Here is a 26,587-nt window from a genome sequence, read left to right as displayed (position 1 = left end):
TGTGTCTTCAATACTATGTGTATGGCTAGTAGTTGTATGCAGTATGTTATCTGCTTGGGCTTTGGTGTAACCAGTATCTTCTCTAATGGCATCAATATCAGTTTTTAAACCGTTATATTTTTGGTATAAATCATTAACGTTAGTTTTCATATTATCAAAGAGGGTAGTAAACTTTTGATCATGCTGTTCTAGTTTTGAGGTGATGTCAGAGCGGAAGCTTCTCAGTTCGATGAGGATGGTTTCAGAAAGGATACTTGTTTGTGGTCCGGTTACAGATTCACCGTGTTGATTAGTTATATTTAGTGCTATGTTATTTCGGTTGCTTATTTGATTACTTTTATTATGATTGGTTGCTATTGCTGACAAGTTCTCTAAACTGGTTTCGCCCAGGCAGGAGACATTACTGTCATCTAACGACATATTTGCGTCTTTTATCGACTGTTGTCTCAACCATGCTGGAGACGCAGGTGTGTTGTCATCACGGGGTCCGCGGGCGGTGGCCGCGCACGGGGGACATTTCCAGTAGTTTTTCAGTTCATTGCCATGTTCTCTAACAAACGCTATGGTAAAGTTAAAGCATGCGAAGTGATAAGATGTTTGACAGAGGGAGCAACTCAATAATTCCCCCCGTTCGATTTTCCTCTTACATTCAGAACAGATCATTTTGGGATTTTCTTATATTATTCATGTACGGTGCGGTACTACGGACTATCTTCGCTATATATAGCTATCTTCGTAAACGCACAATAACTTGAAAGCAGCTTCGCTCTATTTTGATATGGCAATACTCGCAGTGCCTGTCAGATCAGCACGCTGTCACTGTCAGTCTTAACTCCAATCAGCTGTTAGCAGTACCGTTATTTATATGGTGATTTGTGTTGTGAAAGAATGGTTGTGGTTCAAAAACAGTGAATTAACGGTCAAATGGATCTTCTTACCGTTCTGTTCAGTGTCCAGTGCGCGCCTGTTGGAATGTTTGACACTTTAATTCCATGGTAGGTACTTCAGAGTACTCCTTCCACACAAATTCTTCTTGTTTCTCGAGTTTTATATGTAATTTTGATAAAATAAATTGACGGAGCTCATGTATGCAATGTTTACTTGGCTCGGGTTGCCAGCCACCAGTATGTACCTCTAAGCAATGTTTGCAAGTGTAGGTATATAATAAATTGTTCGTCAAAGTCAATGAAACGTAACATGACGTAAAACAAAGATTGCAGAATAAATTAGTAAACTATGTATACATAATGAACACGTGAGGGCATTTTTAGCGGGCACATGAAAAGTACGTCACAAATTATGGAATCTGGCGCGTGACAAAACAAAAGACGATATAGAAAAGACTAAAAATAGCGTTATTTTGAACCTTACTGTGATACAAATATGGATGAGTTTTAGAGTAAAGACGTTTAGAACCATAGTAGAGTGTACGATAATGGGTTTCATATAATTGGAATTGCAAAGCGACTCTAGTGCAATTAACACTACGCTGCCATTTACTTTACAGTGACATTCTAATTGACTAAGTCTCGTAGTTGTAATATTTCACGCATGTGGCATTGTTATGTCTAGGTAGTACTAATTTTTAGGTTGATGTAATGGAAGAGATTCGGACTTTAGATGCTCTATACTGAGAAATCGGACGTGACACAGTTTTTGTCCACTCTGTCACGCTTACTTTCAAAAGCCCACTACATGTGTTAATCGACTCTAAATCGTTTATTGCTTAAGGGACAAAACGAATTTCGGTAAAAAACAAGTAAAACAAACGAGACCGAGTCCCTAAACAGACAAATCAGCAGTTACTAAAATAATACTCAGCGTAAAACCCCCCATTATCGTCTGAGCATTTGGGGATCCTTGACGAAGCTTTTATTGAGCGAAAGATGTCTTTTAATTTACTATCCTTAGAACCGAAACCGTGTTAAAAGGAGGCTTAGCCAGTTCTTAAAAACATGAGTATTTTCTAGCATAACGAGTGAAAACAAACATCCTCCGTGTCCGACCGCACAAACGGCGTTATCATAAGCTTTTAAAATTTTCGCTTTTTGAGCACAGAGTAAACAATGTGTAAAGTGTCTATCGCGAATTACATTGTTTGCTTTTTATAATTTTTTTATGTATTATTAGGAGCTGCCACTAAAATCACTTTAAAACAGTCCCGGCTGATACCTAATCGTAATCATGCTGAGCTATCTCGTTGTATACATATACAGCTGACGTGTTATTTGACAAGATTTACGCGTCATGATGTCGTGGACTGTGCAAATACGCATTTTGTCTGGGGGTGACCGGAACCGATGACCTCAGGATTGTGTATTAGGAGAGTCGGATGTTCAGACAAACCAGTACAAAATGTGCTGTCTCTCCGAGTGGATCGGTCAAACAATACTACCGATTTTTTTCTTGTAACTTATTGCCCAAGTAATGATCTCCTGGGTCTATTTTTAAACCCTGATTTTGTGGTGTATTTCGTCTCCAGAATAACTGGACACAAACGACAAGAAATAGTTGACTCGCATATATAAATGAATATTAGTCGAAGCATCGAAAATCGAAACCTATTTGGTTCGGGTATGCAAGAGCGATAAAGAAGCAGATAATCTTTATCCCCCTCTAACCCAAAAAGATAAAGAAAGAAATATGTTCTTCAAATTTCTGGAGTTTCTCGACTCATCTGTATTTGATAAGAACTGGTAATACGGCCCCAAGTTCAATGCAAGTCGTCGAACTACGAAAGTCATAAATCACAGGAGTTTTTGAGTCATTTATTTTGGATAGAACGATAGATGCGTCTTTTATAAGCTTTAAGTGCTTTATAGTCTTTAAGTATTGGAATGTGATTAAAGTTCAATAAATCTAAAAGAAATTTCATTTCGTTCGTTTTTCGATAAAATAATATTTTATCTACTCCAGTAGGGCTAAGATGGTCGGCTTTTTATCATTTGTCACCATGGCTGTCACGTTCTAACAAATATGTAAGCGCGAAAGTGACGGACATAGTGACAAGTGATAAAAATGGAACCATAATACCGCCGCAGCATTTTCACTTGCCAATTAAATGACCGAAAGTTATATCTAAACCAAATTTTATTTGAGTCATAATCTCATAATCATAAGGCAAGTGATAAAGTTATCTTATGAATATACGAGTATGTAGTACCTTTGTTGTATTTTTAAAGGCCCATTTTTTAGGCAACATTTTCGAAAATGTTATTTTTAGTTTACAATATTATTTAATTAGTAATATTTAATCAAAATTTAAATAAATAAATGTACTTTAGTACTGGTATGTTTATTTTGGAGAAAACGAAAACCAATATCTTATGAATATAAATTATATTTTTTATTTTGACATTTAGGTCTCCTTGAACACAGCCGTAACTTTTTGCAATTGAAAACTGGCAATTGCATATTGTATGTAATTGAAAAAGTTTTGTCAAAGAATATGCGTTCTGTACCCCTAGTGTACATTTATTCGATAGTGAAACGTAACGTACTCTTTTGCGTTAACTTTCATTTTGTATGGGATTTTGAGTTTCAAAACGTCGCGCTTGGCGCGCCGTTTCTAAATCCTATACAAAATGGGACTTAACGCAAACGCGTACGTCATGTCACGCTATCGAATGATTTTATACTAGGGGTTCTGTATTGTGTATAAATACTCAGGTAAATCAAAAGCTTTACATTAAAATAATGAATATATCTGAAATAAATGGTAATTTAATTTAAGAGCAATAATGCAGTCGGAGCTCAAGGTTGGCGTATACAATTTATCTACACACATATCATAAACCCTCTATGATGTCTTCAAAATCCGTAAATAATGGCCAACATTACGTTAAACCATTTTGTTACAACAAATTTCTTATCTGTGATGATGTTGTTATTGTTTCATAACTACATCAAAATCATTTTGGTTATGAGTTCAAATTTCGAACATCTCTGAAAAAAAAAGCAATTCCATTTGACCTCTATTATGACATCAGTCGAGATGCCTTTTTGACAATTTTGACATATCTCGCATGTTAGTTTGTACCGGATGATACGGAAATAGGCCCCCAACTCTAGTTTGTCTCTGAATTTAAAAAAAAATACGAATGCGTGACATGCGTGAAAAAAGTTTTCATTTGCCGCCATTTGACGTCCAGTTTATCTTTTATCTTCAGTATGTTTTGTTGTTTTTAAAGTAACTATAGCAAAACTTTCGTGTAAAATGAGCGATATAAATATTTCGGTGACGCCACCACATATCCGCGAGTTGCCAAGAGAGCAACGATGCCCTGTAATTTGGGTTAGTGAATATATCATAGAAAGTTTATAATATGTGTGTAGATAAAATAGTGTATATAACTGTACATAATTTGGCATTAAAACACTAGTGTGATCCTATTAAGAAACTCATTTCGTTGGTTTCTTAAACCCACACTCGTGTATTTTAATGCGTTTTATTATGTAGCAGTCACATAAACTGCTATTATTAAATGGCGTTCTAGGGCATAAGGTTCAATCGATACAGTCGGTAAAACTAACACCTACAGACAATGACTGAAAGCGAATTAATCATGATAAATCGCTTTAAAAACAAGTTGCAGGGACCAGTGCAAAATGGCGTATCACGCGGGAAATAGTTAAACTTGATCTTGAGCGGGAACTACTGTTTTAGCTTTTATACCAAAGTTCTGTCATACGCTACATATGCGTAATACGCATATGTAGTTGGCACGGTGCATTTCTTCCGAGTCTGTGTCCATATCGGAAGTGTGACCTCGGTCGTCTGACGGATTGTCTGCGTTGCCTTTTCTAGAGTTGGTTATATGCTCGATATAAGCTTTTTATAGGCATGCGTCAAGCGCGTTAATATGTTCATTCATTATATTAATGATCCGCAGTCTTAACACCTCGAACAATTAAAGGTAGGGAGAAAGTGACATGAAGGAGCCAGATTTAAATGAAGGTTTTGTCTTTCGGGGCAAAAAAGTGCCAGTGATGTTAGTGATTAATTCAATATCGATACAAGTGTTATCGATACCAAGCATCAGCCTTGTATATAATTTATCAAGAAAGCAGAATTTGATAGGTCGTTTGTTTTTTACCCGACTGTAATATGTGTTAGCAGCAGTCATCTACATAATACATACAATATATATGTTTAAAATGCAAAATTGTATTTAGATGTCACCGTACTCAAGCATATGCATATGCATGAGTATTGAAATCGTTAAAGCTTTTACATTCTACTTCACCCTCTTAGGGGTAGAATATGAACAAAAAACCATTAACAGCGAAGCTGAATTAGAACCCTATATAAGTACTTACTTTAAATGTCAAGGTCTTTACCTTCATTAGTTTAGGCAATGCCTTGCCTGTAAATATTTAAGCAATGAAACTGCTTTGTACAGTGTGTATTTTTGATACAACCGAATATTCAAAGTGTAGTTAGTATTGGGCCTAATGAACGATCTTTCATTAAGTACAATGTTTTACAAAAAAATACCTCTTTTATTTTTCTTTAGGATATAATGACGACCAGTTTGGCCTAGTGGATAGTGACCCTGCCTACGAAGCCGATGGTTCCGAGTTCAAATCCTGGTAAGGGCATTCATTCGTGTGATGAGCATGGATATTTGTTCCTGAGTCATGGGTGTTTTCTATGTATTTAAGTATTTATAAATATTTATATATTATATATATCGTTGCCTAAGTACCCTCAACACAAGCCTTATTGAGCTTACTGTGGGACTTAGTCAATTTGTGTAATAATGTTCTATAATATTTATTATTTATTTATTATTATTATTTAATTCAGCACGTATGACTTTGTTTTATTCATAGCGTCCCAATAACTGACGCGATGTCACAACTGTCATAATTACATAACATGTAGTACAGTACATGCGATACGAGTGCGAAATACCTATTCGCACGTGTATAGTTCGTTTTACAGCACATTATTTTATTTATTTCATTAATTTCAGTGATTGTACACTTTTGTTTGTGTTTGTCATTCATTCACCGTTACTTCTGTTTTACTCATTTCCTGAAAGGTTAACTGGAAGAGATCCCATACAGGGATAAGTTCGCCTTTGTTGTATTTAATTTACTCTGTAACTGTGTTTTCCGTGTTTTTATTTCTATGTACAATAAAGTATATACATACATACATACATATTATGGCCCTTTTCATTTTCAACATAGGCACGTAAAGTGCTCATTAGTAATTACCGCATTAGTGCGATTAAGTAGCACCGTAAATATGTATTGTAAATGATGGTTATGTATTTAATTTGTGTCTCGAAAATTTAACAAAAATTGATCATGCTCTAGTTTAATTTTAAAAATCTTTCTAAATACTTATTTTTCTAATAACTATTTTTCTGGCTCTAAAACCTTCGTCTCGTTTTATTTTGCGGTTACATTGTTTGTACTAGTAAGTTGGTACAACATTTGTCAGGAGCACTCGAGTAGCGATTTCTACTAGCACGAGTCAGATGTCAAGGTCAGGAGAATGATGACCCAATAAAAACAGGCAATTTCACCTATCGCCAGAACAGTCCTACGCATTTAGTAAAGTTAGTAGGTATACATAAAAATATCGGCTTTAACGCCTTATCACTGAGTAAATAATAACAAAAGTAAAAATAAAATAAAAGAGATAAAAAAAGAACTAACCTCACAAAACAGTATGCCTTATGTTTTTCATCAGCAGTTACACTTCGTTGAATTTTAGAAATTTTAGAAAGGAGTAATATTTAATTAAATAAATAAATAGGTACCTATAGTCATTTTAAACGCGAAGGCCAGGTTGACATTTTTTTTCATTCCATACCGTTGACGTTTCAGACTAATAACTTGAATCCCAATAGGACACAAAGTACATATCTTCGTAGCTTAGAATATCTCATTAGAAAAATAAAAATATAATATTAATATCGTTGAGTTTCATTATGTAACAACGGAATTCAATTATAAATATTGTAATAGAGTTTGACTCTACTTAGGTATCGAACGAATCAATTCCGCTCGTGTCAAATCGTCTCAGTCGCGTCCAATTGTGAAGGTATGTTTACTTAAAAATATAAATCATCACCAATAAATAGAATCGATTATATGGCCTTTGCAGATCTAATCAATAATCTTTAAAAAATCGTTTCTAAGTTGCATTGTCACAACCCTATAATTGATTTTTGACATGTGCCAGTCTACCGAGTTTGCAAAATACTATAAATCAATTAAGAGAAAAGAGGACGGCCGATTCTCCATACAAACGTAGTCCCCATTTTCCTCTCTGGATATTGACATTTTGGAAAAGATTTTTACATTACTTCATGTATGTATATTAACCATAGCTATGCCCCTACGTTTGACTTTTTTCGATTTTTGTATTATTATAAAAATAAGGAGCGAAAAACAGATTTCATACAAAATTTTAAATGGTCCAACTCCAATAATAATAATAAAAAAAACAAACTTAGGGGCATAGCTGTGGTTGATATTCAACAAAGTGTGTCAAAATATTTTCCATAATGTTAATATTCAGAGAGGAAAATGAGGACTACGTTTGTATGAAAAGATTATTTCGCGCGGGTCCTCCACTTTCGTCATATTTGAAAAGTTCCCGCGATTTCTCCTGGCTTTTTTTTTAATCAAATTTATCAAATCTGCTGCGTAGTAGAAAAATCAGGGAACAAACGCAACAAAACCTAAGAAATTTAGGACCGCGTCCTTGAAAACTTTGAAGTCGGTTGAAAAAGATCGACGCTACATAACATAAATACTACTACTGGCCTTAACGTCTATTTCAGACGATCTATGGTGCAATGTCCAGAGACATTGCACCGCCTGGGACGGAGTTAAGGAAAACGCAGGGATGCCCAGCACCTGCGCCACCCTCTCGACCTCACTGACCGGAACCACAGGACAGGCAAGCCAATACGTGTGGAGCCAGGTTGGCTGCAGGAGTCTACCGCAGATTTCAGGTTGGACCCTACTCACGCCTAACGGGGACTCCGAAATCAACATAAATACAAAGTACGCCTTATAATATATCACATACTGTCTCTTAATAAAAACTAACTACTGTATAATTTAGATGATACTTAAATAACATTTCACTAAGAATCATGGATGCAATAAGATCGCCATTGCATTTTCATGTTAAAATATTCATATTTTTATCTAATCTACATTTACAAAGACGACATAGACCGCCATACATTATTTACAAACACTTCAGCCCATCCTCGTTTATTTACAAATGCTGTCATACACATAACATACTCTCAATTTCGCGCCCATTACCAAACACCGGAACTGCTTTTTTACTATTTACATAATTAATCATAATCACTGCGGTACGAATAGTGAATTAAAAAAAAACTGGCGCCGGCGAGTCGGCGGGAGGGGGGCTTGTGAGGTCAGCCTCGGTGCAACGGATCGCAGGGATGAGGGAAGGCGAATGTCGATAGTATCGACAAGTATCGATATGATGTTGACGATAAGTTGTCGATAAATTAGGTATCTGTCTATGTTTTATTTCATTTGGAATAACTCTACATGAACATTGAAAATCTTCGACAATGATGCATATAACTGTAACAGCGTCATATAGTAAATTAAAACGTAACTAACATAAGAACCATGGCTGGAGTCTCACATATACTATAAAATGACTCAAATGCAATAATTAAAGAATTCATAGATAGGGATAAGTTCGCCACTCAAATGATGTGTGTTCTTTCCTGTTTTATGTTTCTTTTTGTACAATAAAGTGTTTTACTACTACTAAAGCATTAACCACAATAAATAATCCCATTAAGATCTAGTTTCCTCTCTGGGTTCGAAGGTCGCTTGACCGTTGGCAGTAGCTTTCGTAAAAACTAGTGCCTACTCCAATTTCTGGGATTAGTTGCCAAACGGATTCCGGGTTCCCATGAGCCGTGGCAAAAAGCCGGGACAACGCGAGGAAGATGGTGAGATGACAAGATAAAGCATTATTTAATTAAAATTACGATACATATCTATTCTTTACTAAAAAAACCTTTTTAGCACAACTTTAACAACACTTTTCAATGCAGTATTTTTAAATGCGCATTTTGTGAAAACATAAACGATTTTTAATCCATTAACCTATTAAAATTGGTACTCAATCATTAAAAATTAATTAATTGTTACTATTTTTAGGAAATATAATGAAAACTAGAGCATCGGCTGATAACAAATTAATAAACAGTAAAATTAGGTCATACTCCGCCAAATAAGAATAACATAACATAACTTAAGCAACAGCAAATAAAAGATTCAACGCTCATCAGACAACAATGAATATAAACTTCCAAGCAATTGATGTTACAGCCTTACGGAATCTAGATCAGAGATAAAAGTCGAAGTGTATCATAAAATATTGTAAGTTAATTGAGCTGACGCCACGATATATTGCCCATCACTAGAGAGGTCAGGCAGTGGGAGGGTACCTCCTCCCTCCTGCACGGCGCCCCCTCCGCCGTATAAAACCCGGCCCGGCCACGCGCGCCGCGTCTATTTGCCGCATCGCCACCGTGTAGTCACAACTCTTGTAAACGCGATCTCACGCGAACAAAATTGTGAAAGTGTTGCATATAAAACGCGATTTCTCGACAGCGAGAGTACCGCGCCTAAGGCATTTTAAACAAATAGTGTTGGTAGGAGTGTGAATTGAAATTGTGAACTTGGTAGAGGGTTCAATGGAAGCGAGGTTCGTGACCTGCCGGAGCTTCCAGCAGATCAAGCCGCCTGAGAAGAGCCTAGCGCCGCCGCCGACGGTGAAGGGGCTGCTGTCTCGTTTCGGAAGCCAGGCACAAGCTCTCTTCGCGCCGAAGAAACCCCGCTTCGGATCTTCGGTAGCGATCCACAAGCTCCGTGAAACCAAGTGGTTTAAACATGAAGAGCAAAACATCTTGTGTGCAGTTCTGGAGACCGGATTCATTCTCGAAGTCCGAGCGGAGGACCCGCTACCACCAGACTCCTGTCTTTCTCCAGACTACCATATGTACGCCATTGCCATGTGGAAGAAGGGTAAAGGTATGTATCGTAATTAAATTGTATACTATTTCATAAAAACGTACTTGAAATAGCAGTTTATCAATGTAATTGGGACATGCGATAACGTTCACGTCGCGTGCGGCACTGGATTTAGTTTAGCACGTACGCACCGCCATTGTAAATAAATCATGTCGTAACATAACGAAATCAACAGATGAATGGCGAACGTTGTCCGGGCCAGCAGGTATGCTTAAGGTCAAGAAAACCGTTTAAAATTATTTTGTTTTATCTACAGAAAAAACAAAAAACCCGGAACAGATAGAGGTGTACACGGTCCAACAGAAAGGTGTAAGAAAACGTGTTGTGAAGACAACTCTGGGTGCATTCTGGAAGAAGGACTCAGTGATCCGCATCAACAATGTGGACGACAAACAGGAATCGCCGAACAGCGAAAAGGATATTCGAGCAAAGGTAAACTAGTCGCGACGAGTTTCCAATTCACTAAGACTTCTCACATTATCTCTTGCTTAACGGAGTCATCGTTCGTACGTCCTTGATTAGTCATCTAACGGCATACCACACACGCGCCTAAGTTTCTCAAGAGAATTTTATTGAATTTTAATAACCAAACGGCCTTCAGTCGATAGTGTCGATACTACTTTCAACTCTGTAAATCGTTGACATTTACGACAGAGTAATTATGCGCTCTGTTTTCCAAACAATCCCTCGGTTTGCACTCGTTTTGAAAACACGCGCCTCGAATCATGAGATTCCGTTTCAATTGAAACCTCGTTTCAAATGCAAATACGCAATGACCTTATTACTGCAGACGCGTCTAGCCGATGTAATTGTCATGCTTCGTTTGCCTTAAATAGGACATCTGTTTCAACATGGCACATTAAGCTCTAATACATTACTGCATGAACTAACTAAACTTCTAAACCTTGAATGGTTTCTTCAAACGTATTTCGAAGTTAGGCGTGCGACGTCAGAATTGGAAAACTCTCTTTTCAGATTGCGAAAGCCTCGCGCTTTTGCTCTTTGGAAACCGTGGGAACAGTTTGATGGGAGCTACTAAGGAGCCTTCTCCTGATTGCAGCTGGACATGGCCACTAAATCCAGGTTCGAGAGGAACTGGCATAATACCCTGCACTTCGTCCACTGGTGCCGATACGGGGAGACACCTCAAGAAGCTCGCATGAGACAGGTAACCAAAAACCTACTAAGCATGAAAGTAAATTTTAAATTTCGATCAAGATTCTAGAACCAACAATATAACGGTCTTTATCGGCGTGCGTAAATCGATTTACCCCGATGTGTAAACGTAATTTATCGATGCTTCGTTTATTTTCGATTCTAGAATTGTTATTTGCGATTGCACGCATAAACGGGATAATTCAACAGTCCCTTGCCCGTATGCATGTAATCTTTTTTCTATTTTCTTTTTTTATCGAGGCTTATTGTGATTGTCTATGCTTAAGTTTACGTCAATGTTCAATCGGGTAATCATTGGAAGAAGCGGCGATCATCGAGCACAAAAAGCATGGGGCATCATCAGGCATGAAACTGGGATCTGAATAAAAAAAAAACGAGATCGCACAACGTAGCCATTCTGTTACAGATCAGCTTAACGACGTCGAAAACACCCATGATTATCATCTTTTGATGGTAATCGTTGAGGCGCTTTGGACTCTCAGCTGGCAACCTTAAGACACCGGTGAGGTTTTATTTTTATACCGATTGGTAAATTCAGGATGTGCGCCTTATATGTGTATGTGTTTTATCTAACTTAGTTTAGAAGTATCTACTAATATTTGTTGCCGTGCCCCGTGTATCGAGAGAAACGTGTTTAAACACGATAATCGGACTTTGCATAGTTTCTTAACTGATAATTACACCGATTACAAAAGAATCCGCATAATTAATCAATGTTATTTGCCTTAATCAACTTGCAAATAATCATAGGGGAGAAATTAATTCATATTTATACGGTATATAATTAATAACTTAAAAAGCCGATTTGTCATACGAGCACATACCTAAATGACAATCATTTATAATAAATAATAAAGTACAAAAGAATGATAAAAGCGCCAAGTATTCGCCTTGGACTTAACAATAACGATGTTTGATCAGCTTGGTGTACCTATGTACGTCATTCCCCAGTTTTATCCTTTAGTAAGTATGTTAAATTCATGTAATTCTGTAATATACTAAAACTTTATTCCTTTATGCGCCCATCTTTTCTAAAGTTTAATATATAACTCATGCCAAAAATAATCACAATTTAATTAAACTTTTAAAATATTAAAATAAATAATGATGCTCTTTTTAATCTAAATAAAAGTACTCAAGATTGAATTTACTCACCGAAGTGCTTTAGATTCATTATTTTATATTTTATTATTGCTTTATTTTTATTTTTCAAGCCGAGTTGTAAGCTTTAAGATGTTTTAAACTCATTGTCATTATAAATAAAATAACATTGTATATTGTGTGCATAAAGTAAAGCAAAAACAACATAAATAGGGCAATATAAATTCTACAACTTTGCATTTGCGTCATGAAGAAGCCAAGACTGACTTCGTTAAGGAAAAAATTACTCTTTTTCCTTAGGGTTTTTTTTATTGACCAATTAATTGATGCTCTGATTAGTATCAAGATGCGGTTATAATTATAACAATATATTAATTGTATTATGTACGATTTTTCGATATATTTTTGGTTTATTTTCAGTCGTATATTATATTATTATGTATTTATTTATGGTTGGATTTATTGTATGTTTTTGAGTTAAGTCTTTTTTAGTATAGTGTGTAATATAATATCTTAATTATTCTATTTATGATGTATGGTGACAGGGGAGTGTGTTTGCCGTTAAAAATCTAACAATAATTGTATTTAAATAATTCAGGTTTATCAATTTATTCATAGATTACAAAAGTTAACACTGAGTTCACCTCCTAGGTACATTTTTGAATTGCCGTGATCGATTTTAGGATGAAAGAGGTAGTATGAACTATGAACTTGAAATGTGTATATCTTTATGCACTGTTCAGCTACATCATCTACATTGCTAACATTCTCAAAAAATCTTGAAAACTATCAATGACTATAGAGTAAATATCAAGATATTTTGAGAGCGTTAGTAGCGTAGACTTTGCAGCTGCTTTACAGTACAGTTGCGTTTATTTTCATGGAAGCAAAATGATATCAAAATATCTTAATTGTTGAATGTCAGTGGATGCGTATTTATAATATTTATACCTTGGTATACTCTGTAACCTAAGTACAATACTATAATATATACCAATACAAAAAAGCCAAATTTTGAAAAATTTTGGCCCAAACGGTTGAAGTCCTACACAAATTTTGAATTTCGCGCCTTTTTATACTGACAAATTGGTTTTCCAGATTATTTAAGAGGAAAGGGGACGGCCGCTTCTCCTTACACGTAGTCCTCATTTTCCTCTCTGGATATATGTTCCAACTTTTATAACTATTCAAAATTAAAAAAAAAATGAACGTAGGGGCATATCTGTGGTTGATATACAACAAACAGTGTCAAAATATGTTCAATAATGTTTATACCCAGAGAGATAACTACATTTGTACGAGAAGATGATTTCGCTCGGGTCCACCTCTTAGATTTGATTTCCCGTTTTCGCTTCCATACAAATAACCTTGACTTTGCCGCTATTTATATAATATGAAGGTTATCAAAGTTATCGGTCATATACTGCGTACACGGACATAATACTCCAGTACGTAACTAGATACTTTTGTTTATTTGGATTAGTTTTTGCATGTTTATATCGGTGTTGAATAACGGTAGTTTTGACGTAAGTAGTTTTATCATTATCATAGATACGGCTGAATAGCTACATAGCGGTTTTGCGTTGTTTATTATACTTTAAAATTAAGCGTACAAGCATTAGATATCATAGTCTATTTTTAAATGTCATTAACGTTACTGTTGTTTTATTAGTTTGTCTACATTATACTTTAAAATTACTCTAACATAAGCATTTTTACGCTTACGTTGTCTATTGATTATTCCTATTTAAAAAACGACTAAAATAAGTTTTTTTGCGCCAAAAATAGAGGAGACAGTATCGATATTTATAAAACTGTAGTCAATCAAAACTAGATAAATACCTAATAGTACAATCTAGAATAGTCTTTACCTATATTATTATCAGTACCCCTAGTGTAAATAAATTCGATTTCGAAACGTGACGTACGCGTTTGCGTTTAGTCTCATTTTGTATTGGATTTAGAAAGAGCGCGCCAAGCGGGACGTTTTGGAAACTCAAAATCCTATACAAAATGAGACTTAACGCAAACGCGTTCGTCACGTTATGATGTCGATCAAATTTACACTAGGGGTACAGATGATTATATAAGTATACTTCAAATTTCAAAGTTTTAATTCTGAAATTTATTAAGGTTAGAATGGCTGCAAGATAGTTATGTTATGTAATAATAGTTTCTAAGTATTCCGCTTTAATTGACTTCAGACAATAGCCAGATCAATGAGCATATAACTCACATCAAAATAGAATAAAACCGGTTTACTAGTTAATGTCTTAATCACTATTGTTATAGGTATTTAATGGATCTATTTAGTCTTAATATTCATAGTATGGAGTACACCTATTATCAACCATAATGTACCTACTAGTACTATTGTTATATAATAGTTTAGATATTGGTGTATAGATTCCTTTACTAGCTCTTATCGGCTGTCTTGATTAATACATATTAAGATATAAATCTAATAAAAAGAGAAATTAAAAAGAAACCTTACGGTTTACCGATTTACGAGTCACAAAAAAATTTTTATTCATTAAAAAATTGGTAAGTAATCAGATGTAATAAGTAGTCTTCGGCACTATATCTAATAAAAATGTCCAAAATATTCGCAACTAAATGCATTGACAGGTGTTATTCGTGTGGCATCCGTACAATTTATGATTTTAAAATGTTAAGTTTTACAATAAAGACTGTCAACCGCACTGAGGCACGATATAGATAGCGTAGTTGCGTTTCACAGCGCAAAAAAAACAAGACTATAATGATTATTTCCTTGTTTCAGATAAGCGAGTCGCTCAAATGGGGTAACATCGGAATGAACATGGGCGTTATGCTCGTCAGCCAAAACAACGCCCGGGCCAAGGCGAAGTCGGTCTGAGTGCCGGCCGCCAGCGACACCGCTGGCAACACCTGCTTCTGCTTCTGGCCACCGAGAAACATTGACCATGTTTAAATTAGGAACGCAGCTCAATTCGGTTCCTTTTTTGGATTTTATGTTTAAAATTGGAACGAAGCATTGGAGCTCTCAGTTTGGTTCCTTTTGTTGATGTTCTTTTAATGGCAGTATACATCGTCGGTGTTTAAATTCGGAACGCAGCAATAGAACTCTCGATTCGTATAGTTCCTTTTTGAACTTTAAATCTTCAGTTTTCAAGCTCTATTGCAGTTCCCTTTTTATAAAAAAAGGTATTTTTAACAACTGCTAGAATTTGGAAACATTGGAGGTGCTTGAAAAAGTTTCGAGCTCTCAATTTAGTTTCTTTATTTGAATATCAAACTTTTTAACAGCCAGTATCTGGTAACATTGACGGAGTTTAAATTTAGAACAAGTATTTCGAGCGTGTTTCCTTTTCGGGCTTCAATTGTTTATTTTTACCAACTTCCAGTATTTGGCTACTTGACGCTTTTAGAACGCGTCTTCGGAGCTCTTCAGTTCCTTTTTTGAATTTAAACGTTTTTTTAATGACTGCCAGTATGTCGCTCCACGGATGGGAAGCTTTAATTTTATTAGAATTTTGTGAAAAAAACGTTTCAGACATTCCTGAACTAAGACAGACCCGTGATTAACTGTTGACATATTTTCTAACCTATAATATAACTGTTTAATTATGTCTATAGTAAAATAGACTATAATTTATAGAGATATCTTGTTGGTCTGGGATGATACCCTAGTCTTATGTCTTGAGTATATGTAAACGTTCATTTCTGATCGAAAAAGACTGTTCTGTTTTTTGTAAGAAAATTATAAAACCGACTATGAACTTGAAATATTTGACTGCTGTTTTTTGAAATCTAACTATTCCTTTATAGACTTGTGTAGACCGTTCATAATTGTTAAACATATATATTCTATTCATAGTCGGGTAAAGTAACGAGAGTATTTTGGCGAAGTATGAGAGTATTTATATTTATTTATACCTGCATACTAGGCCTAATGTTTTTAAGAGTATTGTAATTTAAATGTCCTATTTATAATGAAGCATTTTTATAAATAAATAAGTACAAGATACTATTTTGTATTATTTATATCATACCCATCACGAATTTTCTACGTGCGATACCAAGCACTCAACTTGATAATAAATATTGTATTATTGCCATCCAAACTGTTTGGTTTAAGTAAAACCATTAAGTAAAATGGCTTTCTTTAAATATGTAGTTCTAAAACTTATTCTGAGTAATACTTCAACCCATTATATGTACCCTAAGTACAATACATATTGTGACTAACACAGGACACGTAGTCCTAAGCTTACTCAAGAATATCAATCCTTCAATATCTCCCTTCCCTCTTCTTTCATAAGAAGAAACGTATGCCCAGGAGTAGGACGAACTCATATAACCTAACCCTAATTGGTAAAATATGAAATTCACCTTCATTAACCTATCCTAACCTCTACGCCGACGACTACATCTATTCAGGCGTAAAGGTCACATCAAAGGTCATGAGTTTCATTTTGTATTATAATCGCATTAAATCAAATTATTAATCAATTAAAAAATTGTAATTAGTCTATGTTCTAGCAAAGAAAATTGAAAATAATTAGACTTATCGAATCGTTTTACACTATTTTCAGCAATTATTTTTAACAACATGAAGCTAGCGACATCTAGTTCTCAACGAATAAGTTACTACAACAGCGCAAACTTCCATGAAGTGGGTTTGCGTTTTGATAATAGGATAATAGATGGCGTTCTAAAACATAGCTAAGGTGAGCACTAGTGGTCAGCACTCCGATTTTTCTAAGTAAATAAAAAGTGCAGCATGTTCTCATTAGATGGCGCTAATAAGCAAATTTATTAATCGCTAAGATTCAGATTGCTGATACTTCAGGCCGTTCGTGCGAGTATGAATTTCATCTGTCAGTGCAGTAGGTAGCAGTCTAAAGTATTAACTGTGAAACAACACACTTTAATGAGGATCGAAAGCGAAAGCGTGTTGGTTTAGTATACATTTTCCGTTTGCTCACATAATGCCGAATATTACTAACAGATGGCGCTGTAATTATCACTTACACCTCTCAACAGGCCGAAGAGCATATACGTAGACAGCGACCTCTCGCGGACCTCGTCAATAATGATGGCACAGTATTTGCCTAAATCCGGTTCGCGTAGACCATCTCGAAGTAAAATAACGTCGGTTATTTTATGGCGACATTCTCACAAAATGTTATTTGCATTTAACTCAACAGATGGCTCTGTAATTATCACTTACCTCTCTCAACAGGCCGAAGAGCATATCCGTAGACAGCGACCTCTCGTGGGCTTCGTCCATGATGACAGCACAGTAGTTATCCAAGTCTGGTTCCCGTAGGCCTTCTCGTAGTAATATACCGTCGGTCATGTATTTGATGACGGTGTTTGGGGAGGTGCAGTCTTCGAAACGGATTGCGTAGCCGACTTCGTCTCCTGGGGTAGAAAAGTTTGTATATTAATTAATGATCATAAATAACTTAGAAGAGAGCTGGAATCATATGACTACATTACAACAAGTGTGGCACTGAGATTCAACAAAGAGATTTTGAAATAGAACTGGATTATCAAAGTCAACTTTGTAGCCCCAGTTTACTGTTATCTTTCGAAACATGATTAAAACTTTTAGAACGCCATTTGACTTTGATCCTTATTTTTTTACTGATATGTGTAACGTTCAATTTGTTAAATATCAAAAAGTGGCACCATCTTACCGGGTACTACCTAAAGGTTATGTTATGACGCCATCACTCGAAACGATGCTGCTATACATTTAGACTTTGATATATTAGATGGCGCCACTTTTTGATATTTAACAAATTAAACACATATCAGTGAAAGAATAAGGATCAAAGTCAAATGGCGTTCTAAAAGTTTTAATCATGTGTCGAAAGATGGCAGTTAATTTACGTCGCTACAAAGTTTTATTTGACAATACACCTCTATTTCAAAATCCCTTTGATTGCAACTTACCCAGCCTAGTGTTCATCTGGTCAGAGACTCGTTTATCTAAAAACATGAACGCGACTCGGCGCAGGTTGCATGCACCCGATCATGCCGACTGCACGGATACGTACTGGGTTACAGGGTCTAACTTACCCAGCTTGGTGTTCATCTCGTCAGAGACTCGTTTAGCGACGGACATGGCCGCGACTCCACGCGGTTGCGTGCACCCGATTATGTCAAGACGACTGTACTAGGCACTGGGTTACAGGGTCTAACTTACCCAGCTTGGTGTTCATCTCATCAGAAACTCGTTTAGCGACGGACATGGCCGCGACTCGACGCGGTTGAATGCACCTGATTATGTCGAGACGACTGTACTAGGCACTGGGTTACAGGGTCTAACTTACCCAGCTTGGTGTTCATCTCGTCAGAGACTCGTTTAGCGACGGACATGGCCGCGACTCGACGCGGTTGCGTGCTCCCGATCACGCAAAGATGACTGTACAGGTAGGTACTGGGTTAAGGGGTATAACTTACCCAGCTTTGTGTTCATCTCGTCAGAGACTCGTTTAGCGACGGACATGGCCGCGACTCGACGCGGTTGCGTGCTCCCGATCACGCAAAGATGACTGTACAGGTAGGTACTGGGTTAAGGGGTATAACTTACCCAGCTTTGTGTTCATCTCGTCAGAGACTCGTTTAGCGACGGACATGGCCGCGACTCGACGCGGTTGCGTGCTCCCGATCACGCAAAGATGACTGTACAGGTAGGTACTGGGTTAAGGGGTATAACTTACCCAGCTTTGTGTTCATCTCGTCAGAGACTCGTTTAGCGACGGACATGGCCGCGACTCGACGCGGTTGCGTGCTCCCGATCACGCAAAGATGACTGTACAGGTAGGTACTGGGTTAACGGGTATAACTTACCCAGCTTTGTGTTCATCTCGTCAGAGACTCGTTTAGCGACGGACATGGCGGCCACTCGGCGTGGTTGCGTGCACCCGATCATGCCGAGCCGACTGTACCCCTCTTCGTGGAGGTACTGAGTTAGTTGGGTCGTTTTACCGCTGCCGGTTTCACCTGGAGACATTTAAAAATGACTAGGCTTTAGAGGACAAGCCTAAATTGGATGATCTTAAAATCTAAGTACCATGATATGATATATGATTGATTTATTGATAGAATCTTACTGACTGAAAAAGCGCTGGTGGTTTAGCGGTAAGAGCGTGCGACTTTCAACTGGTTGGTACGAGACCAATGAGTTTTTCGGAACTTCTGTATGATATATCATTTGATATTTACCAGTCGCTTTCCGGTGTAGGAAAACATCGTGAGGAATCCGGACTAATCTCAATAAGGCCTAGTTTAGCCTCTGGGTTGGAAGGTCAGATGGCAGTCGCTTTCATAAAAACTAGTGCCTACGCCAATTCTTGGGATTAGTTGCTAAGCTGACCCCAGGCTCCCATGAGCCGTGGCAAAAATGCCAGGACAACGCGAAGAAGATGATTGAATCTTACCGAACAAAGACTACACGATTGAGGTCTGCTTTTTCAAATATCAGATAAAGGTATCTGTCAGATAAATATGACACTCTCTTTTTCTTCTTGCATGTGAAAGAAAGGGAGCGTGCTATATATATCTGACAGACTTTATCTGAGATTTGAAAAATCAGATCTAAATAAGTTTACTCTAGCGACCATAGATATAAATAATATGTATTGATTGAATCTTACCGACTATGATGACAACGTTGTTCTCCCGTATGACTTGCATCAACTCCTCTCTCACGGCAAATACTGGTAGGAACCTTCTTTGCTCCTGTATGGTCTTGTTCTTAACGAATGCAGACTTGGATTCAGGCTCTTTAGCGTCTTTAGTTTCTGAAATGATATACAATATTGATCAAATATTCTTTAAAGGATGTGAATGGACGCAAGTATGTATACGCCGGCGGATATGTTTTTCACTAACACACCCAGGCAACAATTCGCTTCAGTTGTGGGAGTGACATATGAGTTACGATACGTATATTTAGACTGTCAAAAACCTATACCTATATGATTATAATCGGGTTTTTTAACTGACACGGTAGCTAGGATATCATAATAAACTAATATTTTTTTGGATAATATTAAGCCATATTGAAATGAAGAAAGGAGTAAAATACTCTATTTATGGCACATAAAACTCACCACTGTCCACATGTTCAGCGTACTTATAGGCCTCCTTCGTGGGCCCGTCTTCGGGCTCGTCTTCTTTCTTTTGTATTCCCATGATGTTTCCTGTAAACAAATAAATTACCTATTACTTTCAGGACAACTCAAATTATTGTAAAAATTATTTTCAGTATATATGGTGCTACTTTTCCGCACTAGTGCGTAAATTAGCACATTATGTAACTATCTAATTTACGCACTAGTGCGGAAAAGTAGCACCATATGTACTGTATATAACTATTACAATACATACGGTGCTACTTTACCACAATAGTGCGATAATTAGCACAATACGTAATAGACCGCGAGCCAGGAACAATTTCCATGACCAATCGCCTCCCGGCTGGAAACTCGTGTAGTGGTTAACGGCTAGGTATGATTAACCTTCGTAGACGTCAGCTGCCGCTCCGTTGGTGGGTGAATAGCAGCCACCGAAACAGTAAAACAAAACAAAAGATGTCATCGCCTCCCGTTTGATATTCACTTTCAAAGCACCTTGTAAAGTTTTGGTACAAGCTTTTATCGCTGACTGTACTTTTATTTCCACATGCAACTAATTACTCATCGAGCCAATTCTAAAAACCCCAAACACAATTAGATTACGTTGTTTTATCACAGAGTTCCTGTAGCTACCTCCTGTCTCCATCATCAGATCAGCTCGATGATACTATAATATTGCATTGTCACCCGACTTACATATATATCCAAATTTTCAGTTTCATTGGAAGTAGGTCAAATTTAACTTGCAAGATTTGACCCGGAGAAACATGGAGTTGACATGTAGTTAGTTACATCCAAGCAAATAAAATAAATAAAAGCTTATAATAAAAATGTGTTTAAATGTGAAATATAAAACTTACCGAGTTTAGTGCCCTCAAGTTTCCAGTGTTTCTTCTGAGCCTTTCGCCTTTCTTTCTCCAGCCTGAACGCCTTCACCAGCGCCGAGCCTTTACGCGCGTTCAGCGCCATGTCCGACGTCGGATCTTTCACCTGAAAATGGGTTACAATATTTATTTATAGTCCGATACTTTATTTATTGTTTTTTAATCGTATGGCGATAATTTGGAAGATATAACTAAAATAGAGTCAAAAAGGCAAAATTATATACAGTATTATTTATAAGCGGTGGTGGCCGAGTGGATATGACGTTCGACTTTCAATCCGGAGGTCGCGGGTTCAAATCCTGGCTCGTACCAATGAGTTTTTCGGAACTTATGTACGAAATATCATTTGATATTTACCACCAGCTTTTCGGTGAAGGAAAACATCGTGAGGAAACCTGCATACATCTGCGAAGAAATTCAAAGGTGTATGTGAAGTCCCCAATCCGCATTGGGCTAGCGTGAGGACTATAGCCCGAGCCCTCTCGCGCATGAGAGGAGGCCTGTGCCCAGCAGTGGGACGTATATAGGCTGAATTATTATTATTATTATTATTATTATCTAAGTTTTGCAACCACTGCACAGCATCGGGCGTCAAGTCTAGTAGATCATCCGGGCTATCCGAGTATGCGTGGAGTGGGCACCGCTGGATGATGTGTTCCACGGTTTGGTCCTCGATGCCGCAGTCGCATAGCGCGGAGTCTCTCCAGCCCCACTTATGCCGGAAGAAGTTGCATTGTCCGTGCCCGGTTCTTAAGCGGCTTAAGCGACACCTTAGTTTATTAGGAAGGTCGGTCCCCTTGTTCATGATAGTCGGGTCGATATTCCCGGCCGAGGTACCGTCAGCTTGCCTCATCTATTCTTGTTTCCAGAGCTGCGTGTGCCAAGCTACAGTACTTAAGTCTCGCCATAGGCGGGATGGTAAACTCCTGATACATTGGGAGAGAAGACATGCTCTGATTTTGTTACTCTCTCTTAGCAGCGCCTGTTTCCTTCTTAAATGTGGAGGTGGGATTCGACTGAGCATCTATACTTTTCCGACCATCTCCATATGCCGGATGATGAAGCTCATGGATAGCATTTTGAATTCCTTTGCCTACTCCAAAGTCCTTCATTCTTTGTCTGACGAGGGCGTGACATTCACACATCAGGTGTTTTACTGTCTCTTCCTCTTCGCCACACAGTCGACCATCGGTGTTGTCAGAGTGTCCCATCTTGGCCAAAACTGCTTTGACCGGAGACCTAGGCTTTGCTAGGACCGGCTTAGAATTTGGAGTTGTCTTTTGCTAAGTTTCCATAGCATTTTGCTCCAGCCGGAGTCAACTCCTTGCAAAAAGAGCTTTGAGTGCTTTAGACCTGTCAGATTGATTACTTTCATACTCCTCCTTCTAGTAACTTGTGTTAATATCAACTACACCGATATTTATACACGGATATTTTTGAACTGGTTATTTTTGGACAAAGTATGATAAATACCAAAGAACCATTGATTAAGAAGTGTAAAAACTAAGTCAATTTCATGCTTCAAATCGCTTCGACAGGTAAACGAGATGGCGCTGTATAGCTCTATACATTTTGCGGTTTTATTTTTTATTTAATCGTATGGCATAAATATAAAAATAGGCAATTATTTACATTAAAATTATTCGTTAGTAATTTAAACGTCAACGTTCAGGATGCTGATCCAAGCAGCTGTGAGATACAGCAGATGCTCTGGTGGCCCCTGGTAGCGGTACAGCGCCATCTGTTTTGGGTGTCAAACTTAAGGGCATGTATTTTTCCTAAACTTTAACTCTGTATTACAATATATTCTCTTTGATAATACTCACCGGTATGACAGGTTCAGGCTGCTTGGTGAAGACGATCCGGCCATCGAGGAAAGGCGGCACAATATTGTGAACAAGCAAATGCACACGATCTACGCTTTCCTGTTAGCAAAAAAACCAGATTAATGAACTATTTACAATAATACATTGTGCAAGGAGGGGGACAAGTGAAATTTCAAACGAGGTCTTTAGATGCATGACAGCCGCAGGCTGGAGTGCATTAAAGACTCGAGTTTGCAATTTTCTTACCCCCGGAGTTACATAATGTTTTACATCACACTTGCAAAAAAAATATATTTAAAGCGTTATCATTCTTAAATGCGGTGACATTTCAAGATAGTTCATTAATGTATAACTCGTCAATGTCTTTGTTAACATTAACAGCATGCACAACTGTACTGTATTGGATCATATTGATCCAATAAATGAGGGATAATTTTGCTATTGTTACGACTGCACTGGGTCAAATTAACCCCGACAAGTGGAATAATTAGATAACATACTGGGTCAAATCAACCCAGTAAATTATCATACCTCGTCCATGTCACTGTTAACGTTAACAGCATGTACTACGCCGCTAGTTAACATTCTGTTCCTCTCCCACAGCTCGTTGTCTCTGTCGCTCTGCTGCCGTTGGGCGGACACTTTGCGATTCCGTCTCTTTTCAATCTGCTCTTCTTTCTTGGCTATGTATTCGGAGCTTGTGCCAGCGAATGGGTCGGATTCGTCTGTTTCGCCTGCCGAGGAAAATTGGAAATTGCTGTTGTTTATTGAAAAGCAAAATTGGGTGAAACAACTTACATGGAATCTTTTGGTAAGTATAAAACATTTGCTAAAATCTACTAAGCGCATTAGAATATGTTATATAATTTATTTAGATAAACTGCAACTACCTCCTCTTTATATCCCCTTAAACTACCATTCTCTCCTAGGTGATGGAACAGAATAAAGCCCGTCACAGACGGAGCGATAAAATACTCGTACCAAAAGATATCTTAAAGAAATAATGGAATACATGTCAAACTAAATATTTAGTAGATATCACATAATTATCGTCATTAAAACTAAGAGCAGTAATAATATAACTATTTATAAATACTTAAATACACAGAAAACACCAATCCCGGGTTAAAATCCCGATAAGGGCACCAGGATTTGAACCTGGGACCATTGTCTTCATGGCTCCTCGACACGGTGACCTCGAATGGCGATGGTTGAGAGCACGCACTTTGGAATGGGCCACGTATTCATCGCTGGCCTGTGATCTTTGATGTGCGGACAAAAAATTGACACCGTGGCCATCCCATCACTATTCCGCCGCGCCACAAGCCATCGGACACCACTCCCCTTTCTACACGCTGGCCTATTATAGTGGGCCAGTATGATGGCCCATCGTGTAGAGGAGCCATCATAGGCATGGCCACTACCCACTAGGACAGGCAGCGCGTATATAGCTCGGTATATTACGATATATATTTGTATATTTCGTCTCTCTCACAATGTACGTGTTAGACAGACAGCGATATATATTTTGGTATCGTTGGCGTGTATGGTGCTTAGCTACACTATAAAATATCTTACGGTATATTAATATGTATTATCGCTCCGTCTCTGACGGGCTTAACCAGCAAAAAAATCTTGATACACCAAATAACCAACCAACTGTAGCAAAGTACCCCTGTCACTTCACCAATGAGAACTCACAAAATTAAGTGAAATTTAACATACCTTCTCCCATGTTGTACCATTCTCGGTCGAGTTTCTTCTCCGCCTCTTGCCAGTCAGGATCATCTACATCCATGCCACGGCGGGAGCTCACCCATCTATTAACAAGAGAATCAAAATAAATCAGTCCCTCACCAGCTTACATGCATTCATCCCACTAGTGGGCATAGTCTCATCTCACAAGTCACTAGGTTTTTAAAGGCTAGTCCCATAACTAGCTTAATTAGGGACTTTAAACACATGCACTTTTGATTTTCTTCCGTTAAAGAACTAGTACACTACTTTACTATGTAGTGCTATAGGTATTACATGTTCCGCTCATTACCTATTCCAAGCAACAATTATTTAAGACAAAGGGATTATTTGTGACAAACAGAAGTGTCGGTGAGTAAGGTTGCCAGAGCTCAACGAGGGGGAGGGGGGAGTTTAGGGTCAGCAACGCGCATGTTACTCCTCTGGAGTTGTGGAGTTGCAGGCGAACATAGGCTACGGAGACTGCTTACCATCAGACGGGCCGTATGCTTGTTTGCCACCAAAGAAGTATAAAAAAATGGCATGTGTTAGGAGGGGATAACATGATTTTATTTAGGCATTAAAAATTCTGAGAAACCACCTCTGCAACATTGCTTTCTTTCTCTGATTTTAATGATCCAGAATAAATAAATAAAAACCTCTACGAGCCAACAAGAAAGAAGAACTTACTTGTGAGGTGTAGCTCTAGGAGTATTATCATAAGGCCGCCCTTTGTAATCCCTTGTAGGCCTCCGCTGGGACCTCTCAGAACTCGGACCCAGTTCTCTTGGCTTCGGTGTTGGGAAGTCCCAAGTGGACTTGCGTGGGGGTGCCCTGTCGTCATCGTCATCATCCCAGGCTGTGCTTTCTGGAGGCTTCAGGACTTTTAAGCTGAAATAAAATGAGTAAAATTTAAGGAGTGGCATATTATAGGAAAAGGGATTTGAATAGTTCCAAATACTTAACGATATCTGTTAAAACTGATAAGGGATTCTACATACATATAAATGCTATAACGATTTGTTGGATTTATAAATATTGAAAACTTATTTAGGCAATGGAAAATTTGACTAACCAGAACTGATTTTGCTTCAACCCTTCAGTGTGGGATATCGTCTGAAAGGTCTATCAAAACTAATAGGGGTTTTCAACAAACATTTTTTGATAAAGTGAATATATTCGGAGATAATCACTCCGAAAGAAAAAAAAAGCGGCCAAGTGCGAGTCGGACTCGCCCATGAAGGGTTCCGTATCATTTATGACGTATTATAAAAACTACTTACTAGATCTGGTTCAAACCAATTTTTGGTGGAAGTTTGCATGGTAATGTATATCATATATTTTTTTTAGATTTTTCATTCTGTTATTTTAGAAGTTACAGGGGGGGGGGGACACACACTTTTTTTCACTTTGGAAGTGTCTCTCGCGCAAACTATTCAGTTTAGAAAAAAATGATATTAGAAACCTAAATATCATTTTTGAAGACCTATCCATAGATACCCCACACGTATGGGTTTGATGAAAAAAGATTTTTTGAGTTTCAGTTCTAAGTATGGAGAACCCTCAAAAATTTTTGATTTTTTTCTATTTTTGTGTAAACATCTTAATGCGGTTCATAGAATACATCTACTTACCAAGTTTGAACAGTATAGCTATTATAGTTTCGGAAAAA

General features: G+C 37.6%; 2 protein-coding genes across 6 annotated transcripts in view; one reads left to right on the top strand and one right to left on the bottom strand.

Moving 5' to 3' along the window:
• LOC133523760 (pre-mRNA-splicing factor ATP-dependent RNA helicase PRP16) overlaps positions 1-26,587 on the bottom strand; it is a 454,093-nt gene that overhangs the window by 142,050 nt on the left and 285,456 nt on the right. Inside the window, exons 3-11 of one of the 4 annotated variants that reach the window (XM_061859474.1) lie at positions 25,606-25,806; positions 24,907-25,001; positions 23,713-23,915; positions 23,182-23,280; positions 21,332-21,461; positions 20,448-20,537; positions 19,989-20,135; positions 19,183-19,335; positions 17,552-17,745 (exon numbers count right to left, since the gene is read on the bottom strand). The exons of 1 other annotated variant lie outside the window; for it this stretch is intronic. In XM_061859474.1, the coding sequence (XP_061715458.1) occupies positions 17,552-17,745; positions 19,183-19,335; positions 19,989-20,135; positions 20,448-20,537; positions 21,332-21,461; positions 23,182-23,280; positions 23,713-23,915; positions 24,907-25,001; positions 25,606-25,806 (1,312 nt within the window). Of the gene's footprint in view, positions 1-17,551; positions 17,746-18,408; positions 18,510-18,792; positions 18,876-19,182; positions 19,336-19,988; positions 20,136-20,447; positions 20,538-21,331; positions 21,462-23,181; positions 23,281-23,712; positions 23,916-24,906; positions 25,002-25,605; positions 25,807-26,587 lie in introns of those variants that run through there. 2 more of the 4 variants (XM_061859476.1, XM_061859475.1) reach the window with 2 other exon arrangements.
• On the top strand, positions 9,521-16,345 carry LOC133523770 (uncharacterized). 2 transcript variants are annotated; one of them, XR_009800275.1, is made up of 5 exons: positions 9,523-10,059; positions 10,316-10,491; positions 11,120-11,227; positions 11,642-11,737; positions 15,119-16,345. XR_009800275.1 is itself a non-coding variant. In XM_061859500.1 (4 exons), exons 1-4 carry the CDS (start codon positions 9,723-9,725, stop codon positions 15,212-15,214), a joined length of 717 nt encoding a protein of 238 aa, XP_061715484.1. In that variant the 5' UTR covers positions 9,521-9,722; the 3' UTR covers positions 15,215-16,345. The 2 variants fall into 2 exon arrangements, 1 of the variants encoding a protein (XP_061715484.1); XM_061859500.1 differs by lacking the exon at positions 11,642-11,737 and having other exon boundaries at positions 9,521-10,059.

The sequence above is a fragment of the Cydia pomonella genome, chromosome 12, assembly GCF_033807575.1.
Source record: "Cydia pomonella isolate Wapato2018A chromosome 12, ilCydPomo1, whole genome shotgun sequence".
Classification (NCBI taxonomy): domain Eukaryota; kingdom Metazoa; phylum Arthropoda; class Insecta; order Lepidoptera; family Tortricidae; genus Cydia; species Cydia pomonella.
The sequence above is the reverse complement of the archived record's forward strand: the minus strand, read 5'-3'. Positions and strand labels throughout refer to the sequence as shown.